Source organism: Macaca nemestrina, chromosome X (assembly GCF_043159975.1).
Source record: "Macaca nemestrina isolate mMacNem1 chromosome X, mMacNem.hap1, whole genome shotgun sequence".
In the NCBI taxonomy this organism is placed as follows: domain Eukaryota; kingdom Metazoa; phylum Chordata; class Mammalia; order Primates; family Cercopithecidae; genus Macaca; species Macaca nemestrina.
In genome coordinates, this window is record NC_092145.1 from 128,096,220 (window position 1) to 128,115,416 (window position 19,197).

At 33.4% G+C, this 19,197-nt stretch overlaps 1 protein-coding gene across 13 annotated transcripts in view; it reads left to right on the forward strand.

Annotated features, from left to right (window-relative positions):
• Positions 1 to 19,197, forward strand: part of LOC105490348 (dystrophin) — a 2,266,916-nt gene that overhangs the window by 957,636 nt on the left and 1,290,083 nt on the right. For all 13 annotated transcript variants that reach the window (XM_071089080.1, XM_071089088.1, XM_071089087.1 and 10 more), the window contains 4 exons: positions 4,440 to 4,550; positions 4,952 to 5,125; positions 8,175 to 8,330; positions 14,296 to 14,466. In XM_071089080.1, coding sequence (XP_070945181.1) covers positions 4,440 to 4,550; positions 4,952 to 5,125; positions 8,175 to 8,330; positions 14,296 to 14,466 — 612 coding nt within the window. The remainder of the gene's footprint in view (positions 1 to 4,439; positions 4,551 to 4,951; positions 5,126 to 8,174; positions 8,331 to 14,295; positions 14,467 to 19,197) is intronic.

Below are 19,197 nucleotides of genomic sequence, written 5' to 3' on the forward strand. Positions count from 1 at the left end.
AACTGGGCTGAACATCCAAGATCACTCACTCACATGGCTAGCAGTTGTTGGCTGAAAGCCTGCTTGTAATTGTTGCTGAAGCATGTATCCATGGCCTTTCCATGTGACTTAGCTTTCTCAGAGCATAATATGTTGGATGGATTCTAAAAGGGAGCACCCTAAGAATGACTGTTCTAAAAATACAGAAGTGGATTTTGGCTTTTGCTGCCATTGCTTTTGGTGTTTTAGACATGAAGTCTTTGCCCATGCCTATGTCCCGAATGGTACTACCTAGGTTTTCCTCTAGGGTTTTTATGGTATTAGGTCTAACATTTAAGTCTCTAATCCATCTTGAATTAATTTTCGTATAAGGAGTAAGGAAAGGATCCAGTTTCAGCTTTCTACTTATGGCTAGCCAATTTTCCCAGCACCATTTATTAAATAGGGAATCCTTTCCCCATTTCTTATTTCTCTCAGGTTTGTCAAAGATCAGATGGCTGTAGATGTGTGACATTATTGCTGAGGACTTGGTTCTGTTCCATTGGTCTATATCTCTGTTTTGGTACCAGTACCATGCTGTATTGGTTACTGTAGCCTTGTAGTATAGTTTGAAGTCAGGTAGCATGATGCTTCCAGCTTTGTTCTTTTGACTTAGGATTGTCTTGGAGATGCGGGCTCTTTTTTGGTTCCATATGAACTTTAAAGCAGTTTTTTCCAATTCTGTGAAGAAACTCATTGGTAGCTTGATGGGGATGGCATTGAATCTATAAATAACCTTGGGCAGTATGGCCATTTTCACGATATTGATTCTTCCTATCCATGAGCATGGTATGTTCTTCCATTTGTTTGTGTCCTCTTTTATTTTAAACTAAAGAGCTTCTGCACAGCAAAAGAAGCTACCATCAGAGTGAACAGGCAACCTACAGAATGGGAGAAAATTTTTGCAATCTACTCATCTGACAAAGGGCTAATATCCGGAACCTATAAAGAACTCAAACAAATTTACAAGAAAAAAACAACCCCATCAAAAGGTGGGCAAAGGATATGAACAGACATTTCTCAAAAGAAGACATTCATACAGCCAACAGACACATGAAAAAATGCTCATCATCACTGGCCATCAGAGAAATCCAAATCAAAACCACAATGAGATACCATCTCACACCAGTTAGAATGGCAATCATTAAAAAGTCAGGAAACAACAGGTGCTGGAGAGGATGTGGAGAAATAGGAACACTTTTACACTGTTGGTGGGATTGTAAACTAGTTCAACCATTATGGAAAACAGTATGGCGATTCCTCAAGGATCTAGAACTAGATGTGCCATATGACCCAGCCATGCCATTACTAGGTATATACCCAAAGGATTATAAATCATGCTGCTATAAAGACACATGCACACGTATGTTTATTGCGGCACTATTCACAATAACAAAGACTTGGAATCAACCCAAATGTCCATCAGTGACAGACTGGATTAAGAAAATGTGGCACATATACACCATGGAATACTATGCAGCCATCAAAAAGGATGAGTTTGTGTCCTTTGTAGGGACATGGATGCAGCTGGAAACCATCATTCTTAGCAAACTATCACAAGAACAGAAAACCAAACACCGCATGTTCTCACTCATAGGTGGGAATTGAACAATGAGATCACTTGGACTCGAGAAGGGGAACATCACACACCGGGGCCTATCCTGGGGAGGGGGGAGGGGGGAGGGATTGCATTGGGAGTTATACCTGATGTAAATGACCAGTTGATGGGTGCTGACGAGTTGATGGGTGCAGCACGCCAACATGGCACAAGTATACATATGTAACAAACTTGCACGTTATGCACATGTACCCTAGAACTTAAAGTATAATAATAATTAATAAAAAAATGAAAAAAAATACAGAAGTGGAAGCTACCAGGCCACTTAAGGACTTTTGCCATAACTGGCACTTGGACTATATTCTATTGGTCAAAGCAGTCAAAGAGTCAACCCAGATTTAAGGAGCTGAAGAAATAAACATCACCTCTTGATGAGGGAGTGGTAAGAGGAGCATGTACTGTGGGAGCTATTATTGCAGCTCTCTTTCGAAAATACTATCTACAGTCTGGGCGCGGTGGCTCACACCTGTAATCCTAGCACTTTGGGAAGCTGAGGCGGGTGGATCACCTGAGGTCAGGCGTTTGAGATCAGCCTGACCAACATGGTAAAACCCCGTCTCTGCTAAAAAGTATAAAAATTAGCTGGGCATGGTGGTGGGCACCTGTAATCGCAGCTACTTGGGAGGCTGAGGCAGGAGAATCACTTGAACCCAGGAGGCAGAGGTAGCAGTGAGCCAAGATAGTGCCATTGTACTCCAGCCTGGGTGACAGAGCGATGCTCCATCTAAAAAAAAAAAAAAAACAGACTGCAGCCTGCTATTGGAAACTATCAATATTTTTGTTACCACCTTACTCCCTATGCATCTACTTCTTTCTTCTCTCTCTGTGCATGGACCTTTGCTCTTCCTCAATCCACTCTGCAAACTACGGATTTCAGAAGCGCAATTTGTTAGCATATGTGACACAATTCCAAGCACTCACAGTTTGACCAGACTTTCTTCTGTCAATTCTAATTTTCTGAGAGAAATTCTGATGATTCTCTCTTGACACAAGCATTTTCCACATTCTGATCACCCATAACATGGAGTTGTCCAGAATTATGTGGCCCAGACATGGTTGTTATTGGCCCATCTTTTTGAGGAGGATTAACATTTCCAGGATGAAAGGCTCTGGTCATAACCCCTCTAAAGCATCTGTTACTCCCAGCAATGCTTACTAATTATTCAAAGTTCTACTTTAACATCAACTCCCTTGTAACATCCTCCATACGAGCATTACTCCACCCTGCATACTTCTATCAAATTTTATAGATTCTGTGATGTTCCTTGCTCTATAAATAATGTCATGCACCTAGATGGATCCCTACTCCCAGATTCTAGGTTCCCAGAATGTATCAATATTTCTCACACAAGGTAGTTGTTCAACCAAAGAAGATCATGTATATGGTAATAAAATAAGATACATTTATATGAGTATTCTCTCATTTGTTTTAAGGCAGAATTCTAACCATTTAGGTAATTCATAATTAATTTGCCTCTATAATTGTTAGGATTAATATTTTAAGGAATAATATTAAGTTAGATCTGTGAATTTATAACCTTGCATAAACAGCTCCTTAACCACTTAGCCCATTTTCTTGGTATAATTCTCATTACTTAGTTCAGGGCTATAGTTCTCTCTGGAAACTGCTAAGCAAAACTGATGTTATCTTCTAATGATATGTATCAGAATTTACTCCAATTGGTGTAAATTCACTTACACTAATGTGCATTATACAAAATGATCCACATGATAATGTTATGGGCACTCTGGTATAACTTAGTTTCTTCTCTAAATTATAATAATCTAATAATAACTGAATTTTAAATTAGAATGACTTGACCACTAGCTGATTTTTATGAATTTGACAGAAATAAATAAATAAATGTATTGTTTTGGTATCCACATGCTGGAGAGATCCATGCCTATAACTGGCTCAGAAATTCGTATGTTAAATGCAGAATATACTTTACAGTAGAACTTGCTGAAAAATGTCTTTATTAAATATATAAATATTGAAATGTTTTATAGTTATCTAAAATTCAAAATCAGTATCCGCAGGAAGTCATCAAATATCTATCAGACAAATAACAATACCCATTTGGGGCATTTAACTTCCGTTTATTAAATTCATAGCTTCCCTGAAATTTAACTGAAATATGGCACATGGTGACTGACTAAACAACACTAAGGCCAGGCACGGTGGCTCACGCCCATAATCACAGCACTGTGGGAGACTGAGACAGGAGAATTGCTTAAGGCCAGGATTTTGAGACAAGCCTGGGTCACCTAGCAAGACCCTGCCTGTACAATGAAATAAAATAAAATACAAAGAACGTGATTAAGGAGTATTTTCCACATGCAATTTTCTCATTATATCTCATCCCTGTCACAGTTAGCTGAATCTTACAGGTTAACATCTTGTCTTTGGTCAGATTTGAGTGTAACTTCAAAGATAAAACATATCAATTCTACATATAAGATATAAATTGCCTATTGAAAATGATATCTGAAATAGTTGTTATTGACTCAAAATGATTATTGCTTTTCTCATAATAATCCCCTAGGGAAGAAATGAATCATTTCACTTTTGGTAATTTATAAAAGTAAAAAATATTTACGATAATTCCATTTAGGTGATCCACCTGCCTCGGCCTGCCAGAGTGCTAGGATTACAGGCGTGAACCACCACTCTTGGCCAATTTATGGTCGCTTTAAAGGAAGCTACATGGTAGTGATGGTTTAGGAGAGTTTCTGAATTTCGTCTTCTTGGAAAGTTATTCTTTGTAGAGCATGTTAACTAATAATGCTATCCTCCCAACAGAAAATCCAATCTGATTTGACAAGTCATGAGATCAGTTTAGAAGAAATGAAGAAACATAACCAGGGGAAGGAGGCTGCCCAAAGAGTCCTGTCTCAGATTGATGTTGCACAGGTATATTTCATTTCCAAAACTAAGGAACATGTTTTTGTTTGGCATTATAACATAATCCAGTCTATATTAGACAACTTGATTATTGGCAAGATTGGATTTGAGGACATTATTTGAAAACTACAATTTGATGTCTAAACAATGAGTTTTTTGCTTTCTACATTTTAAAGATAAAATAGGTTAATTAATTACCTTTTATTTATTATAACATTAAGAAAAAACTGCTGAATTATTCTCCCAAATGTAGGTTTTCTCATGTTGGATGAATGGAAAAATATTGCTTTATTTTGTTTTTATTTTTCTGTATATCTTCAGAAATAAAGACAAAACTATTAATAAAAATATGACCAGTTATTGTTTGAAAGGCAAAATTAAATCAGTGCCTTGTTACACTGTCCTTACAGAAAAAATTGCAAGATGTCTCCATGAAGTTTCGATTATTTCAGAAGCCAGCCAATTTTGAGCAGCGTCTACAAGAAAGTAAGATGATTTTAGATGAAGTGAAGATGCACTTGCCTGCGTTGGAAACCAAGAGTGTGGAACAGGAAGTAGTACAGTCACAGTTAAATCATTGTGTGGTATGTATTTCTGTTGGCAAATATGCAGGTACCCCTTGACTTTCCTCATTAAGAAGTATCTTCTCTTTTATAAGAAAAAATTGTTTTCAGATAACCATAATAATTATACTATATAATTTTAAGATTGAGAACAAAAATTGGCACATGTATTGTGGCCTATTCTGTGTGTCTTTTTTGAATCTATAATTCTCCTAAGAACTGTGCAGAATGTAAAAATATGTTGCTTGTGTTTAATTTGTATGATTCTTTAAATATATTTTAAATGGAAATCTAGAAAGGAAATATATTAATGTAAAAATAGTAACAACAGTACTTGCAGTAATCCTAACAACTGCATAAATAATGGATGCCAAGTAAGCTAAATGGCATACAGAAGCCACCTTTAATTCTTAAGGCTGATTACCTTAGAGAATTTAAGGACAAACAGCTGGTGAATGGCAAAGCAAGATTCCAATTCAGGTACTCTTATTCCAAACCTTAATAACTTTCCTTTAAACACCAGTACTGGATATACACTGAAATGCCATGAGACAACACAGAATTAAAAGTCATGGAAAGGTACAAATAGCTTATAGCATAAATCTGATTTAAACTTTGTAATATTGAGCGGTGTCCTATGTTGCTATTATTAGAAGTTGACCAACTAAGATGATTCCTCTGAAAATATAAAGCTGAGGTATGATTGCATCTACTAGAGTAACGTAAGTATTATTATAACTCTACATGTACTATCGACCACTAGAGTAGAAAGTCGCATAAAATGAAAACACAGAATGTTGTTAACATTAAAGAGAAAACTAGTCTATTTAGTACTTGGTATTTTAAATAGTGTTTCTACATCTACTCCATAATATCAATGAAAAACAGATTACTTCAGATACATTGTAGTCATATCATCATGACTGGGAAAATATTTTTCTTTTTAACAAATATCTTAAATACATGTTCATGAAAAATACGAGGTATTCTTATTCAATAATATATTTTCATAACTCAAGCTTCATTTTCTGTGATATAATTATGTTAATTATTCTCACCCCCAGAAAGAAACTTGGATTAGAAATGATAGAAAGTAGTTAATTGATATTAGATGAATAAGAATAGAAATATATGGGAACATATCCCATCTTAAATTTTGCAAAAAAAAAAAAAAAACACATAAATGACCCAAGTACATTATTCATGACTAATATTTGCAAAGTGAGCACTTTTCATTCTTTTCTAGAAACAGATCTCTAATGTTACCTTATAAAATATATCTACCGGTAAATATGAGCTGAGAACAATCTCACCTGTGTCCAGCTATGACTGTGCCCTGTGTCAATATGAAGGAAACTGCTCAAGGCACTTTCTGAATTGGCTTCTGGTTCTTTAAATGTCAGGACCAATTCAAGCAGTTTTTTCATAAGAATATCCTTACACTGTTTAGTGTTTTCATTATTTAAGATGCTTTGTGGTATATACCATAATCATAGTCTTGCCTTCAAGAAATGTTTGTCTATTTATAAAAGTCTTACTGGCATGAACACAAATATAAATAATATTTCTCCTCTTTGTTTATAAATATTTTATTTGCCTATTGAATGAAATGATGTTAATGGCTAACAGTACCTTGAGGGAACTGTCATCATCAAAATAAAGCATTTAGATTTTTTTGAAGTTCAGAGAGTAAATAATTTAGAAAAATCTCTGATTCCAAATCAGCATAGTTGATTTTCAACATAATAATTAATTTCCGTGTTTCCAGATACACAGATATTTTTATATCTTCTAAGACAAGAGTAAAATGAAATAAAAAATATCATCTGGAAAGCTCAGACAAAAGTCATAATTATTAGTAATAAAGGAATGTTAACACTAGTTGCCGAAGAGAGGATTAATATGGAAATAGGCATGTGACAATCAGATAATTGCCCAGCCTTTACAAAATGTTTTGTTTTAGACCTTACTTTTAAACTGAAAAAAAAAAAATAATAATAAATAAACCTGATTTTTGTTCTAATTCCATAAAAACAATTACCTACTAGCAAGTTTATTTTTTGGTAATACTAAAATAAGTACTGATAGTTTAGATTTATGACTAAACAAATTAAAGCAGAGATACATAATGTAGACTATTATATATATATGTATACATATATACACACACATATATATTTGAATACATGGACATACACATACAAACACATATATTTCTAGGAAAATAGTTACAAAGCAAAATTAAGACATCAAGTGGTGTTGGAGTGGTGTTGGTGGTATAATTGTGCACATAGCTGTCTTCCAAAGTTATGACACTTGTCTTATGTTGCTTTTTTTGTAGCAACCTATTTTTGTGAAACAATATGTGTGTGCTTTATAGTTGTGATGTACATGTGAATTGTAAATAATATTTTTATATCTGTTTATGTTTTTCATCAGCCCTTCAAAGAAAACAAATTTGAGTAATTTAATTAACATTGAAAATGACCTCACTTTGTTATATATGATACAATATGTATTAAAATTATGATCTAGAAATTTAGGTGTTTTACCTTACTAATATGTAAGTACCGTGAAAACAGCAGCGAATGTGTGCGTTTTGGCCACCACTGACTTCCCAGTGATTCAGATACTATCTGGTTCATAGTAACCACTCAATAAATACCTGATGAATGAGTGAATTAATTCATCTAAATTTATGGCTAGAATTATATAACTCCAACGTTTAAAATAGAAGTCATGTAAAATTCAGAATTGACATTTATGTTCATTGAAGAACTAAATACATATATATATGTATCTCACAAGACACACATATATGATTAACTCTCAGTTTAATAAGAATAGCTGCAAATTACATGTATCTGCGTGTGTAGACAATTAAAAATAGAAATATTAAATCAACAGAAAATGCAAAAGCTAGATATTGACCACTGCTACAAAATGCTACTCTATTAAAATTGTAAGCATGGACTAGCAATTAAGGGAATCTCTATTTCTTTCTGTTAATAATATTATGAAGTACTTTAACTCTACTGATTATTATGTTTTGTTTTATGTTTAAACTTAGAACTTGTATAAAAGTCTGAGTGAAGTGAAGTCTGAAGTGGAAATGGTGATAAAGACTGGACGTCAGATTGTACAGAAAAAGCAGACGGAAAATCCCAAAGAACTTGATGAAAGAGTAACAGCTTTGAAACTGCATTATAATGAGCTGGGAGCAAAGGTGTGTGCATGCTGAGACCACAAACACTTCTTTCCACTTTCCTTATAAATTGTAAAGCAAGGGGAAGTAAATTATGTATGATTAGAGTCTTAGAAATTCTAAACAACTCTCTCTCTCTCCCTCTCTCTCTCTCTCTATATATATATGTATACACACACACACACACACACACACAAAGATGAACATATACACATATTTGCATGTGGAATTCTCATTAAGAAACAATAATTAATCATTGAGGCTCTGCGGCTCTGCTTTTTCAGATTGAAAAATATGTAACGTTCAGGGAGGTTTTTCCTGCTCCATGAGATAGTTATAAAAGGGTGTTTTTATTCTAATTGCTCCTTATTTTCATTATATAAATCTACTTGTGATGACTTGAAGACTGGTAAATATTATAAACTGTATCTATTTATATGTAGGTCTAATGCAGTTAACATATTCTACATAGGCCACATTAAGTATAAAAATTACACAGTAATTATTTCCCCATATGGCCAAGACTTGCAAAATCTATCACACTTGGCTAATAAGATAGCATGGATAGCCAGTTAAGACCTATGGCTCTGTAATTATTTTTGTATCATTGTCCTGATCAGAGTCTCATGACCCCACTCCATCTCACTGTTAATTCAAGATGCCTACATCTCCTCTTTCCAAAACTGTGGGATGTCTAGGATAGTTATCTCACTTCGCTCAACTCAAATATTTTGTATAGATTTAGAGCTTTGATAGTTTAAAATTATGATAGTAAGTAGTCTCTTCACTCTGTTGATAGTTTCTTTTGCTGAGAAGAAGCTTTTTAGTTTGTTGCAATAACAGTCATCTAGTTTTCCTCTTGTTGCCTGTGCTTTGGGAGTCAGATAAAAAAAAATGTTTGCGCAGACCACTATCAGGAAGCTTTTACCTGTTTTCTTCAAATCATTTTACAGGTTTAGGTTTTAAGTCTTCAGTCCATTTTGAATTGGCTTTTTATATGGTGTGAGATAAATGTCCAATTGCATTCTCCTGCATTTGGATATCTAATTTCTCAGAACCATTTATCGAAGAGAATGTCCTTTTTTCATTGTGTGTTCTTAGCACTTTGGTTGATCAGTTGATCATAAATATGTGGATTTATTTTTGGGCTCTCTGTTCTGTTCCTTTGGTCTATATGTCTGTTTTTATACTACTATCCTGCTCTTTTAATTACTAGAGCATTATAGAATACTTTTGAATCAGGTAATTATGATACCTCCAGTTTTGTTCTTTTGGCTTAAGATTGCTTTGGCTATTCTGGGTCTTTTGTTGTTCAAAATGAAATTTAGGATTGTTTCTTTTACATCTGCCAAAAATGTCACTGGAATTTTAATAGGGGTTGCATCGAGTCTGTAAATTGCTTTGAGTGGTACAGACATCTTAACAATATTATTTATTCCAACCCGTGAATATAGGATGTCTTTCCATAAACGGATATCTTACTACTTCCAAAAATGGACTTCTAACATTTTAATTTCATTCTGACTGAAAGAACTGAATTTCATGGAGGATAAAAAGTTACATTTTTATAAGTCAGGCTCTCAACTTTAGTGAATAGAACAACATCACTGATAAAATTGTCTGTCACCTCATCTTAGACAGAAATACAAATGTCCATGTTTGAGAAATAGCTAAGGAGAGGCATATTTCTTGTATCTCACCCTGAAAGTAGATTGAAGGTTATATCTTGAAGATATTAATTGCAAATTCCTTATCATAGAAAGTAAATTTTAGAATTAAATTGAAATCTGAAAATAACCATTTTTGTTAGTTGATAGTCTTTTTTTTTATATTTTAAAAACCCTCTAATTTATATTTGGTATGTTTTAAACAAGTTTGTTGCCATCCTATAACAAAAGATTCTCCTACTTTGTTACGAAATAAGGAAACAAAATAAGGAACACTGATACTCAATTGATGGGAAAGCATTATGTTAATCTTGAAATAAAATACATTTCAACTGCTTGTTTGGTCTACTGGGGTACCTTTGGAATGAGATACCTTTGTATCCTCTAGAGAAATGTATCATTGTTTTAAAGATCACCACAGAGAGAAAAGTTGTATCTGCACTGGATATCTCATTCCAGTGCTTATCAATTTTTACAGATGCCAATTATTTCATATTTAACATCATTTATGAAGGGCTGAATCTCTAGTCTCAAATCTATTGGAGATTGAATAATCTCTAATATCCTAATGCTACAGCTTCAGTTCTGGAAACATATGCTTTTTATAATTATAAATTATAAATTTTAAATTAAAATAAATGTATGTTATCATTATAAATTACAAATTTTCAGTTTCTAATTTAGCCTGTGTGACTTTATACTAAAATAATGTATGGATGAGTATTTTTTAAATTAAGAAAATTCACATTTTGGTAAAGGGGAGTTTCTCAGTTTACTTTTTAAAATAGAGTTGTGTGTGGACTTTTTATTTGTCAAGGGAATTTTTACAAAATCATTGCAAGAGTAAATTTAGCATAAAATAACAGGCTAAATCAATTAGAATTTAAAACAATAAAAGTGACATTAGATGAATAATAGTGCCCTGAGTTGATTATTATTCAGAAATGAATGATTCTCATAATGATATAAAACCCTATTTATTCCTGAAAATACATATTTGAGAGCTTGTGTTTCTTCTAACCATTTGCCACATAGTAGTATCCTTAAAGCAAAATAAAAGTGTATGAAGAAATCATAATATCACAGAAAACAGCAAAAACATAGGCCAAAAATTTGTTTTTGAAGTAAATATTGATTTAGAAACATTTATGACTGAGGGATCATGTATAAATACCATCTTATAAAAATGCTGTAAGTCCTGTATTCTTTGGCTGAGAGTAAAAATATTGTCTGCATTTTGACTCAAAATATTTTCAACAGCAGTAGCTTTGTCTGATAAAAGCAAAGGCAACAAAGGGAATTTTATTACATTATTCTTTTTATATAAGAAGGAACCCTTCTGTTTTAATCATCTTCAGAATTTACATGGTTCTGTCTGCGTCAATTCAGTATGCATTACCTTTTTGGAGTAATCAACTCCAGCTGCCATAACAAAATAAAATAAACCTGATGGCTTAAACAACACAAATTGATTTCTCCAAGTTCTGGAGTCTGGGAGTGCAAGATCAAGGGGCTGGTCCATTTGATTACTGAAGAGTACTTTCTTCTTGTCTTACATTTTCACTGTATTCTTATATGGTGATGAGTGGGGAGAGAAATATAATTTATTAAGAGATACTAAACCTAGTACCATTGATGTAATAATACCTATAATCCCTTTTTATTTCTCTATGCTCTGATTTTTATGGAAATATACATAAATAGCAATACTAATATCATCCCGTAAATACATTGTTAACTTCCTGAAACAATGACTACTAAAACATTTTACTGCAGGTGGCATTCTGTTAAATGTATCCATTCCCTGCATACACACACAAAGTATAAAACTCAATTTTCCTTAAGATGGCAGTGTCTCCTGTTTTTTAAAAATGTATTTAGCTGGAAATAAACAAAATGAAATAAATAAAAATCAATAATGCATTAGCTCTGGGAAGATAGAATTTCTTTGAAATATTGAATCTGGAATCATTTTTCTACCAGTAGTGCATAGGAAAAAATATGCATAGAAACACACCGTAAGGTATATTTTCTCCCACCCACCCCCCATGCACCCTTACAACACAAATAAATTTCTTGCAGCCAAAAGGGCAGATGCTTTTACTTAGTGAAAAACATCACACACCAGGGCCTATCATGGGGAGGGGGGAGGGGGGAGGGATTGCCTTGGGAGTTATACCTGATGTAAATGACGAGTTGATGGGTGCTGATGAGTTGATGGGTGCAGCACACCAACATGGCACAAGTATACATATGTAACAAACCTGCATGTTATGCACATGTACCCTAGAACTTAAAGTATAATAATAAATAAATAAAAGAAGAAAAAAAATAGAAGGGAAAATCTGTTTTAAATAAATGAATTTACAGCCTCAGCAACTAAATGTTTTCTAAATGTACACACACCTCTCCTAAAGAAAATAATGAATTTTGTTATTTGGAATTGGAATTGTTATCAGGGTTCCAGAATATTTATTTTGATTGTAGCATTTTAGATGCTTTATACATATTTTCATCTTTGGTGTTTTTCTTGCTTATAGCTAGATTCTTGTTTCGGTTGCACACACAGACACACACACACACACACACATATATATTTGTGTATATATATATATGACTGATATATATATATATATTTGTGTATATATATGTATCAGTCAGTGGTACCTATTATGCCTAGGGCATGATGCACAAATGCTGGTGGTGGTATTTTAACCAATTCCATTACAATTGAAATTAATCTGGACTCTACCTTTCGGATCTCTTAGCAACAAAAGCCAAATCTTGTCCGTGTTTTATTTACCTGTAAGGTAGTAAAATAGATGGAAATAAAGCTTTTGCTCTGTACATTCAGGCACAGTTTTTTATTGAACCATCCCCAAAGGTAAATAAGGAGAATAAAGGAAGGGTTTGAGGTCTTACAGTATGTCAAGCTCTCTCAAAATGTTGTCTGGTTTTACCCTCAGAATATTCCTATGTTCTATTAATAAGTATATAATCCCATTTGATAGATGTGTTAACAGAGTAAAATGAGGTGTTCTGCCAAAAATCATACTCAAGTTGTGAGTCCACTAGGTATTGCAGAGCCTCACATACTTATATTCCATCATGCTGTTTCTGCAGAGCCAAATATTTATATCTACTGTTCAGATTCCCAGTCTTCATGACAGAAAAGGGTTTAAAAACAAATATATATATATATAGTGAAAACATATAATAACAACAAAAACAAACAAAAGCACCAGGAGCAACTTTTAAGAGTTTAAACTCTTTATGTGTAAATTCTACCAGTTATAACTTATAATTAATGATTTGCAAGTCTTCATTCATTCCTTTATTCCATATATAAAGCATATTTAGCAAATCCTTTCTTTGTTCAAGGAACTTTCAGGGGTATAGGGGAGTAATCTAAAGATGTGTGAGGCAAGCAGATTTGCCTTTAAGAAATTGTAATTTACCTGGCTTTTGTTGATGATTTGACTGCATTTAGTAGAAAGAGATGCTGGGCTTTTTATTAAACCAACCAACTGAAAATATTAACAAAATATAGGCACATCTGACAAGGTGGTAGAGAAATACAAATTTGTTTATTTCTTATGTGAGAATATGGATAATTTGCTTTTGAGGTCTTGGTATCAAACACTGAGAACAGGAGTACAGGATCAAGTCATGAGTTTTTCTATTAATGGGGATGAATATTGTCTTCGCATTCATCTTTTTGTTCCTATTGGATGGCAAAATTGTGTTTAAGGAGGAAGTCACCTATTCACTGTATTGTTTTTAAGCAGATGTAAGACACTTTAAAGATGCAATGAGGATACAATTGATAATTCTAGGTATTACACAAATACTTTTACCTTTTGAGAGAATTAATCTTCTGTCTTCATTTCGGTTCCTTACCAGCATGAGCAAGCCTCATTTATATATAGAGGATCGTAAACCTTCTTGCCATATTGTTGACAAATGACAGTAAGTTTTCAGTGAGAAATGAGTTTTATCTTCAGTTTGACTTGTATCATTTTATTTATCATAAACTTTGGCCATAAATTATCTTATATTAGAGAAAAATTCTTATAGCTTTCTTTTCTACCATGACAACATACAAGACCCTCTCTTTTGGACAGACGATCTCATCTGCCCTAGACAAGTTTTATTTACTCTGAATATTCAGAATATATGATTTTATAAAATATTATTTTAAAACCTGTAAGAAAATAGTTATTTTAAATAAAAGACATATAAAAGTTCCAAATAAGTGGTTATAACTAAATTTGAATTACAGAGTAAACCAAATTACATTTTATTATACTTCTTTTCAGGTAACAGAAAGAAAGCAACAGTTGGAGAAATGCTTAAAACTGTCCCGTAAGATGCGAAAGGAAATGAATGTCTTGACAGAATGGCTGGCAGCTACAGATATGGAATTGACAAAGAGATCAGCAGTTGAAGGAATGCCTAGTAATTTGGATTCTGAAGTTGCCTGGGGAAAGGTAAAACCTATATCACCGAAGGTTATTTTGAATGTGCGTGAAAACACATAGTAATATGATTTTGTAAGGAAGTATTAACATGTAGCAATAATAGCATTATAAATATTGTTTCATTTTCCCTTTCTTAAAAATTCATCTGTGCTTTTCAGGACCATGATAAAACCAATGGTAAGCTTTAGCAAGAGTCTCTCCAAATCTTCCTTAGAGTTCAGTAAATTATGAATAAGACCTTAAAAAATACATAGGTCATTAGTCTGAAAATTGGTCCAGAGATGAGATCCTATAACATACTGGCTTGCCTAAGACGATACTGCCCAAATGAATCCCACAGTCATGAAGAGGACAAGGACACAGAGATTGAAGACAGTTGGGCTAGACAGGACTTGCAAGATTAGCATATTGCCAAAGTCACATTTCAGAAAGAATCTTGAAGTGTCTATGCAGGGGCTATCACTCCCATCACCAAATGACAGAGAGGCTCCTGTAATTGTTAGCTGTTAAATTCTTGCCCTTTCTCTGATGGCCAGTCATTTCATGCTGCTTAGAACTTAAGTGAAGAGACTCACAGCTTAATACTTTTTTTACAGTTTATTCATTACCAGATTACTTGAAAGTGTGTTGATATAAAGAAAATAGCTGATACTGATAACGTGTTTTACCTCAAAATTTGCCAATGTGTTAGGCCATTTACACCCACTTGATATTTTAAAGTTACCAAATTAACTAGATGTATAAGAAGTTTGTGCTTTATTTTTAATTCAATGTGGCTATCCAGATGATTCAAAGTTGGGAAATTTTCAGTACATTATGTAAAAACTTACAATCATATAAATGAGACCCAAACTGAAAACCGTCTTTATGTAGATTCAGAGAACAAGTAGTAATATATTTTGTTCCATAAAATATTTTCACATAAATAGTACTGAATTAAATTGTTTTTCTTCTCTTTCAGAATAAATTTAATGTTAGATAAGATGTTGAATTATAGTTATTTAGGATCGTATATGAGATTACTATAGCAAGAAAAAGTATATACAGGTTAAAACTCACATTAGCCTTATTTTTTCTTATCATTCAAACATATTACTTGAGGTACTTTTGCATTAGCCTCCCCATGAAATCATTCAAATATTATAAGGTAATGAACTTTGCAAAGGTTTCTAGGTTATCCTTGTCATATAGAAGGCTTGAATAGTCTGGAGAATTGTCTGCTTGTTGAATCTACCTGGAAAATATTTTTCATAAAGTCAAGGAGCAGAGCTAATTTGAGATCTAGTAAAAAAAACAAAGCTTAGAAAGCTGGAATTTATTTTCTTTCTTTGTAGAATAAAGATAATTTATCACTCTATCTAGATCTTTTGAAACACTAAGCTGTTAATGACATACTCTAAAATCTCTTACTTGTCATATAAAAAGTATATTCATTTGCATCTAAATTACAGAACTTTTTTTTTTTTTACCAATTTATTTGGAAGGTGCTCATTATTTCTTTAAAAATAATAAACATAAAAGAAAAAGATACGCCCTGCAGATCTAAGTCAGTCACATTTATGATAATCATTCTAATAATTTAGCATAAAATTCAAACTCTCATATATGAAACCCCATGACTATTGAGTACATTCTCATTTCTCATGGTTTCTTGGTAGGTGGAGAGCTTGATTCAAGCTATAAGTTTCAATTGCTGTTTCAAAAGATAAATGTAAAATTTTAAAAAAGATAAAAAATTAAATTCTTTTTTTTTTTTTTTTTGAGACAGAGTCGCTCTGTTGCCCAGGCTGGAGTGCAGTGGCCAGATCTCAGCTCACTGCAAGCTCCGCCTCCCAGGTTTATGCCATTCTCCTGCCTCAGCCTCCTGAGTAGCTGGGACTACAGGCGTCCGCCACCTCGCCCGGCTAGTTTTTTGTATTTTTTAGTGGAGACGAGGTTTCACCATGTTAGCCAGGATGGTCTCGATCTCCTGACCTCGTGATCCACCCGTCTCGGCCTCCCAGAGTGCTGGGATTACAGGCTTGAGCCACCACGGCAAATTAAATTCATTTAAATGCAATACATTAAACGTAGTTGCCAGTCATTCCAAGTATTTGGAATGTGACTGCAGAAAGTTGAATATCTAGAGTCAATTTCTTTTTTATTATTTTTTAAAAATTTTAGACAATTTAATTTATATCTGCTGAATTTCTCTCAGTTGCATTGACCTAAGAACATTATTTTTGTATGAAAATATTTGAACATCTAGTTTCAAATATTCAAATACATAAAAATGTCAATTACTCATGAAGTGATTATTTGACCTTTAGTTTATCCAAACAAAGCATAATTTCAAGTACATTGACTATAGCTAAATATTATCTGTTTTATCTTAAAGTATCTGAATTATATTTAATATAAAATTCCAGAAAAATTATTTAGGGTGACTTAAAGAGATACATATGGCACAACCTGACAAGCCTAAATAAATTGGAAAACTAGGAAAAGGAAAATTATAGTAGATAAATAATAATAAAAAAAGTGCATAGAAATATATCCACAATGTCTCATGGGTGGTGGAATGGACAGGGAACAATAAAGTCACAAATTGACACCAAGCTTCCTAACAGACAAAACCAAGAGGTAAACATATTTATGAGACCCAAAGTTTCTAAATTATTAAAATAATAATTAAAATAATTTTAACTTTACTAGTAGTATGTTAGCTTTTTGCTAGAACTTAGTGCCAGAAGAAAATAAATGGGAGGGTCATAAAGGTGATAACAAGCTGATTAATATTCTTATAATAAACAATAAGAATGTTTGTTTATTTTTTTTCTACCAACATGGCTCCATGCAATAGAAAACTTTAGTGCTAAAGGGCCATTCAGGAAAAGCAATTCTATCAGAGGAAAAAATATTGGAGCAGAAGTCTAAAGTACTCTAGCAATTGTTTTCAGATTCTTAGATTCTCTATTTTATTAATTTTTAATTTTGTATGGATACATAGTAGGTGTATATATTTACGAATTACATGAGATTTTTATACAGGTATGCAATATGTAATTATCACATCATGTAACCTTTCGTGAATATGCTTTCCTGCAACTGAGCTTTTAAGTAGAATTAGGCATCAGAGATTTGAAAGTTATTTTCTCTGAATACAGAAGAAAATGTTTCTGTATCTTTTTCCTGGAAAGAAGCCAGATTGTTTCTTGCTGATAACACATTTGTATACTTGGCCCTATATGTAATTGGAAAGCAGGGTTTCATATTCATGTGTATGTCATAGTACTAGAAGGCTTCAATAGCTAAAAATTTTTGCTAACATAGAGTTTTGTGTTTGAACCAGTCACAGAGAAATTGGCTATTGAGCCTTTTCGTGCCAAGCATAATTGAAGAAAGAAAACTCACCATCAACAACTCAAAATATGTTGACTTCTCTAGGAATCTGTATCAATCTCTCAGTGAATAGATTTATTTGAAAACACAGTTGGGCTATTATTTTAGCTATAAAAGCTATTGAAAATAAAGCTCGGTAGTACTCTTTTGATGATGGCAATCAAAAGGTGAAGTGAGAATGTTTTATGGGGGGCATGAAGTATCAAGTACTGAGTGTGATGAAAATTAATGTAGTGGTCAATGATAATACTAAGTCTAAATGTACTAGTTTTTCCTATGATTTGAGAAAACTAGAATTCACTTTTCAAGATCAAAATTAGCAAAGGATTTGGAAGTATTGCTCCAGTTGGAGAATCAGAAGTCACCTTAAAAACAATATAGATTTTACTAATCTATAGTAGTATAGATTTCATAAAGTCTTCATGTGACAAAAGTTTTAGGGTTTTGGTTTTTAACTAACCATGTTATATAATTGAGAAAATTTCCTATCCTAAATTAGAAAAGTATAAGGATATTTAAAGTTCAATTCAGTTTTTCTTACATCACAAAGCTGAGAAAAATGAATCTAACGTTAAAATCAGATAATCAGTCTAGTCTTCCATGGTCTGGCTTATTGTATTCGTGTCACCAATGCTGTTTATCAGAAATCCCTGTCATATCAAATCAAGCCCTTCCACAATGATCTAACACTTGAGTTTTTATGAGAAAAAAAAAATAACTGGATTCTCTATACTCATTTCACCTCCTTACTGTGGCTGTGGGCAGGCCCCAGATGCATTGTCTATAATATAAACTATGTTGGTGACCACCAAAGCAGTCAGGCATTCTTGCTGTTTCTCCATTTCCTACTAGTTTGTGTTATTTAATTAATTTAATAATATTTCATCACCTATCTATGGATCCATAGTTCATGTGAAAGCAGTTTTCCAGTACCACGGAAATTCTAAATAAGGTCCCATCAGAGCTATCATTTAGGCCTACCATAAAATACACAGAATTAATAAGTCAGCCGCATGTACCTTCAGAGCAGTATTACTAGCATTGAGATGAATTATTCCAACTTATAGGGAAACCAAATAGATACTGAAAGGAAGAGTTTATTCTTATTTATTTATTTTGAGATGGAGTCTTGCTCTTGTTGCCCAGACTGGAGTGCAATGGCCCGATCTCGGTTCATTGCAACCTCCGCCTCCCAGGTTCAAGCGATTCTCTTGCCCCAGCCTCCTGGGTAGCTCGGATTACAGACACCCGCCACCATGCCCTGCTAATTTTTTGTATTTTCAGAAGAGGCGGGGTTTCACCATTTTGGTCAGGCTGGTCTCAAACTCCTGACCTCAGGTCATCCACCTGCCTCAGCCT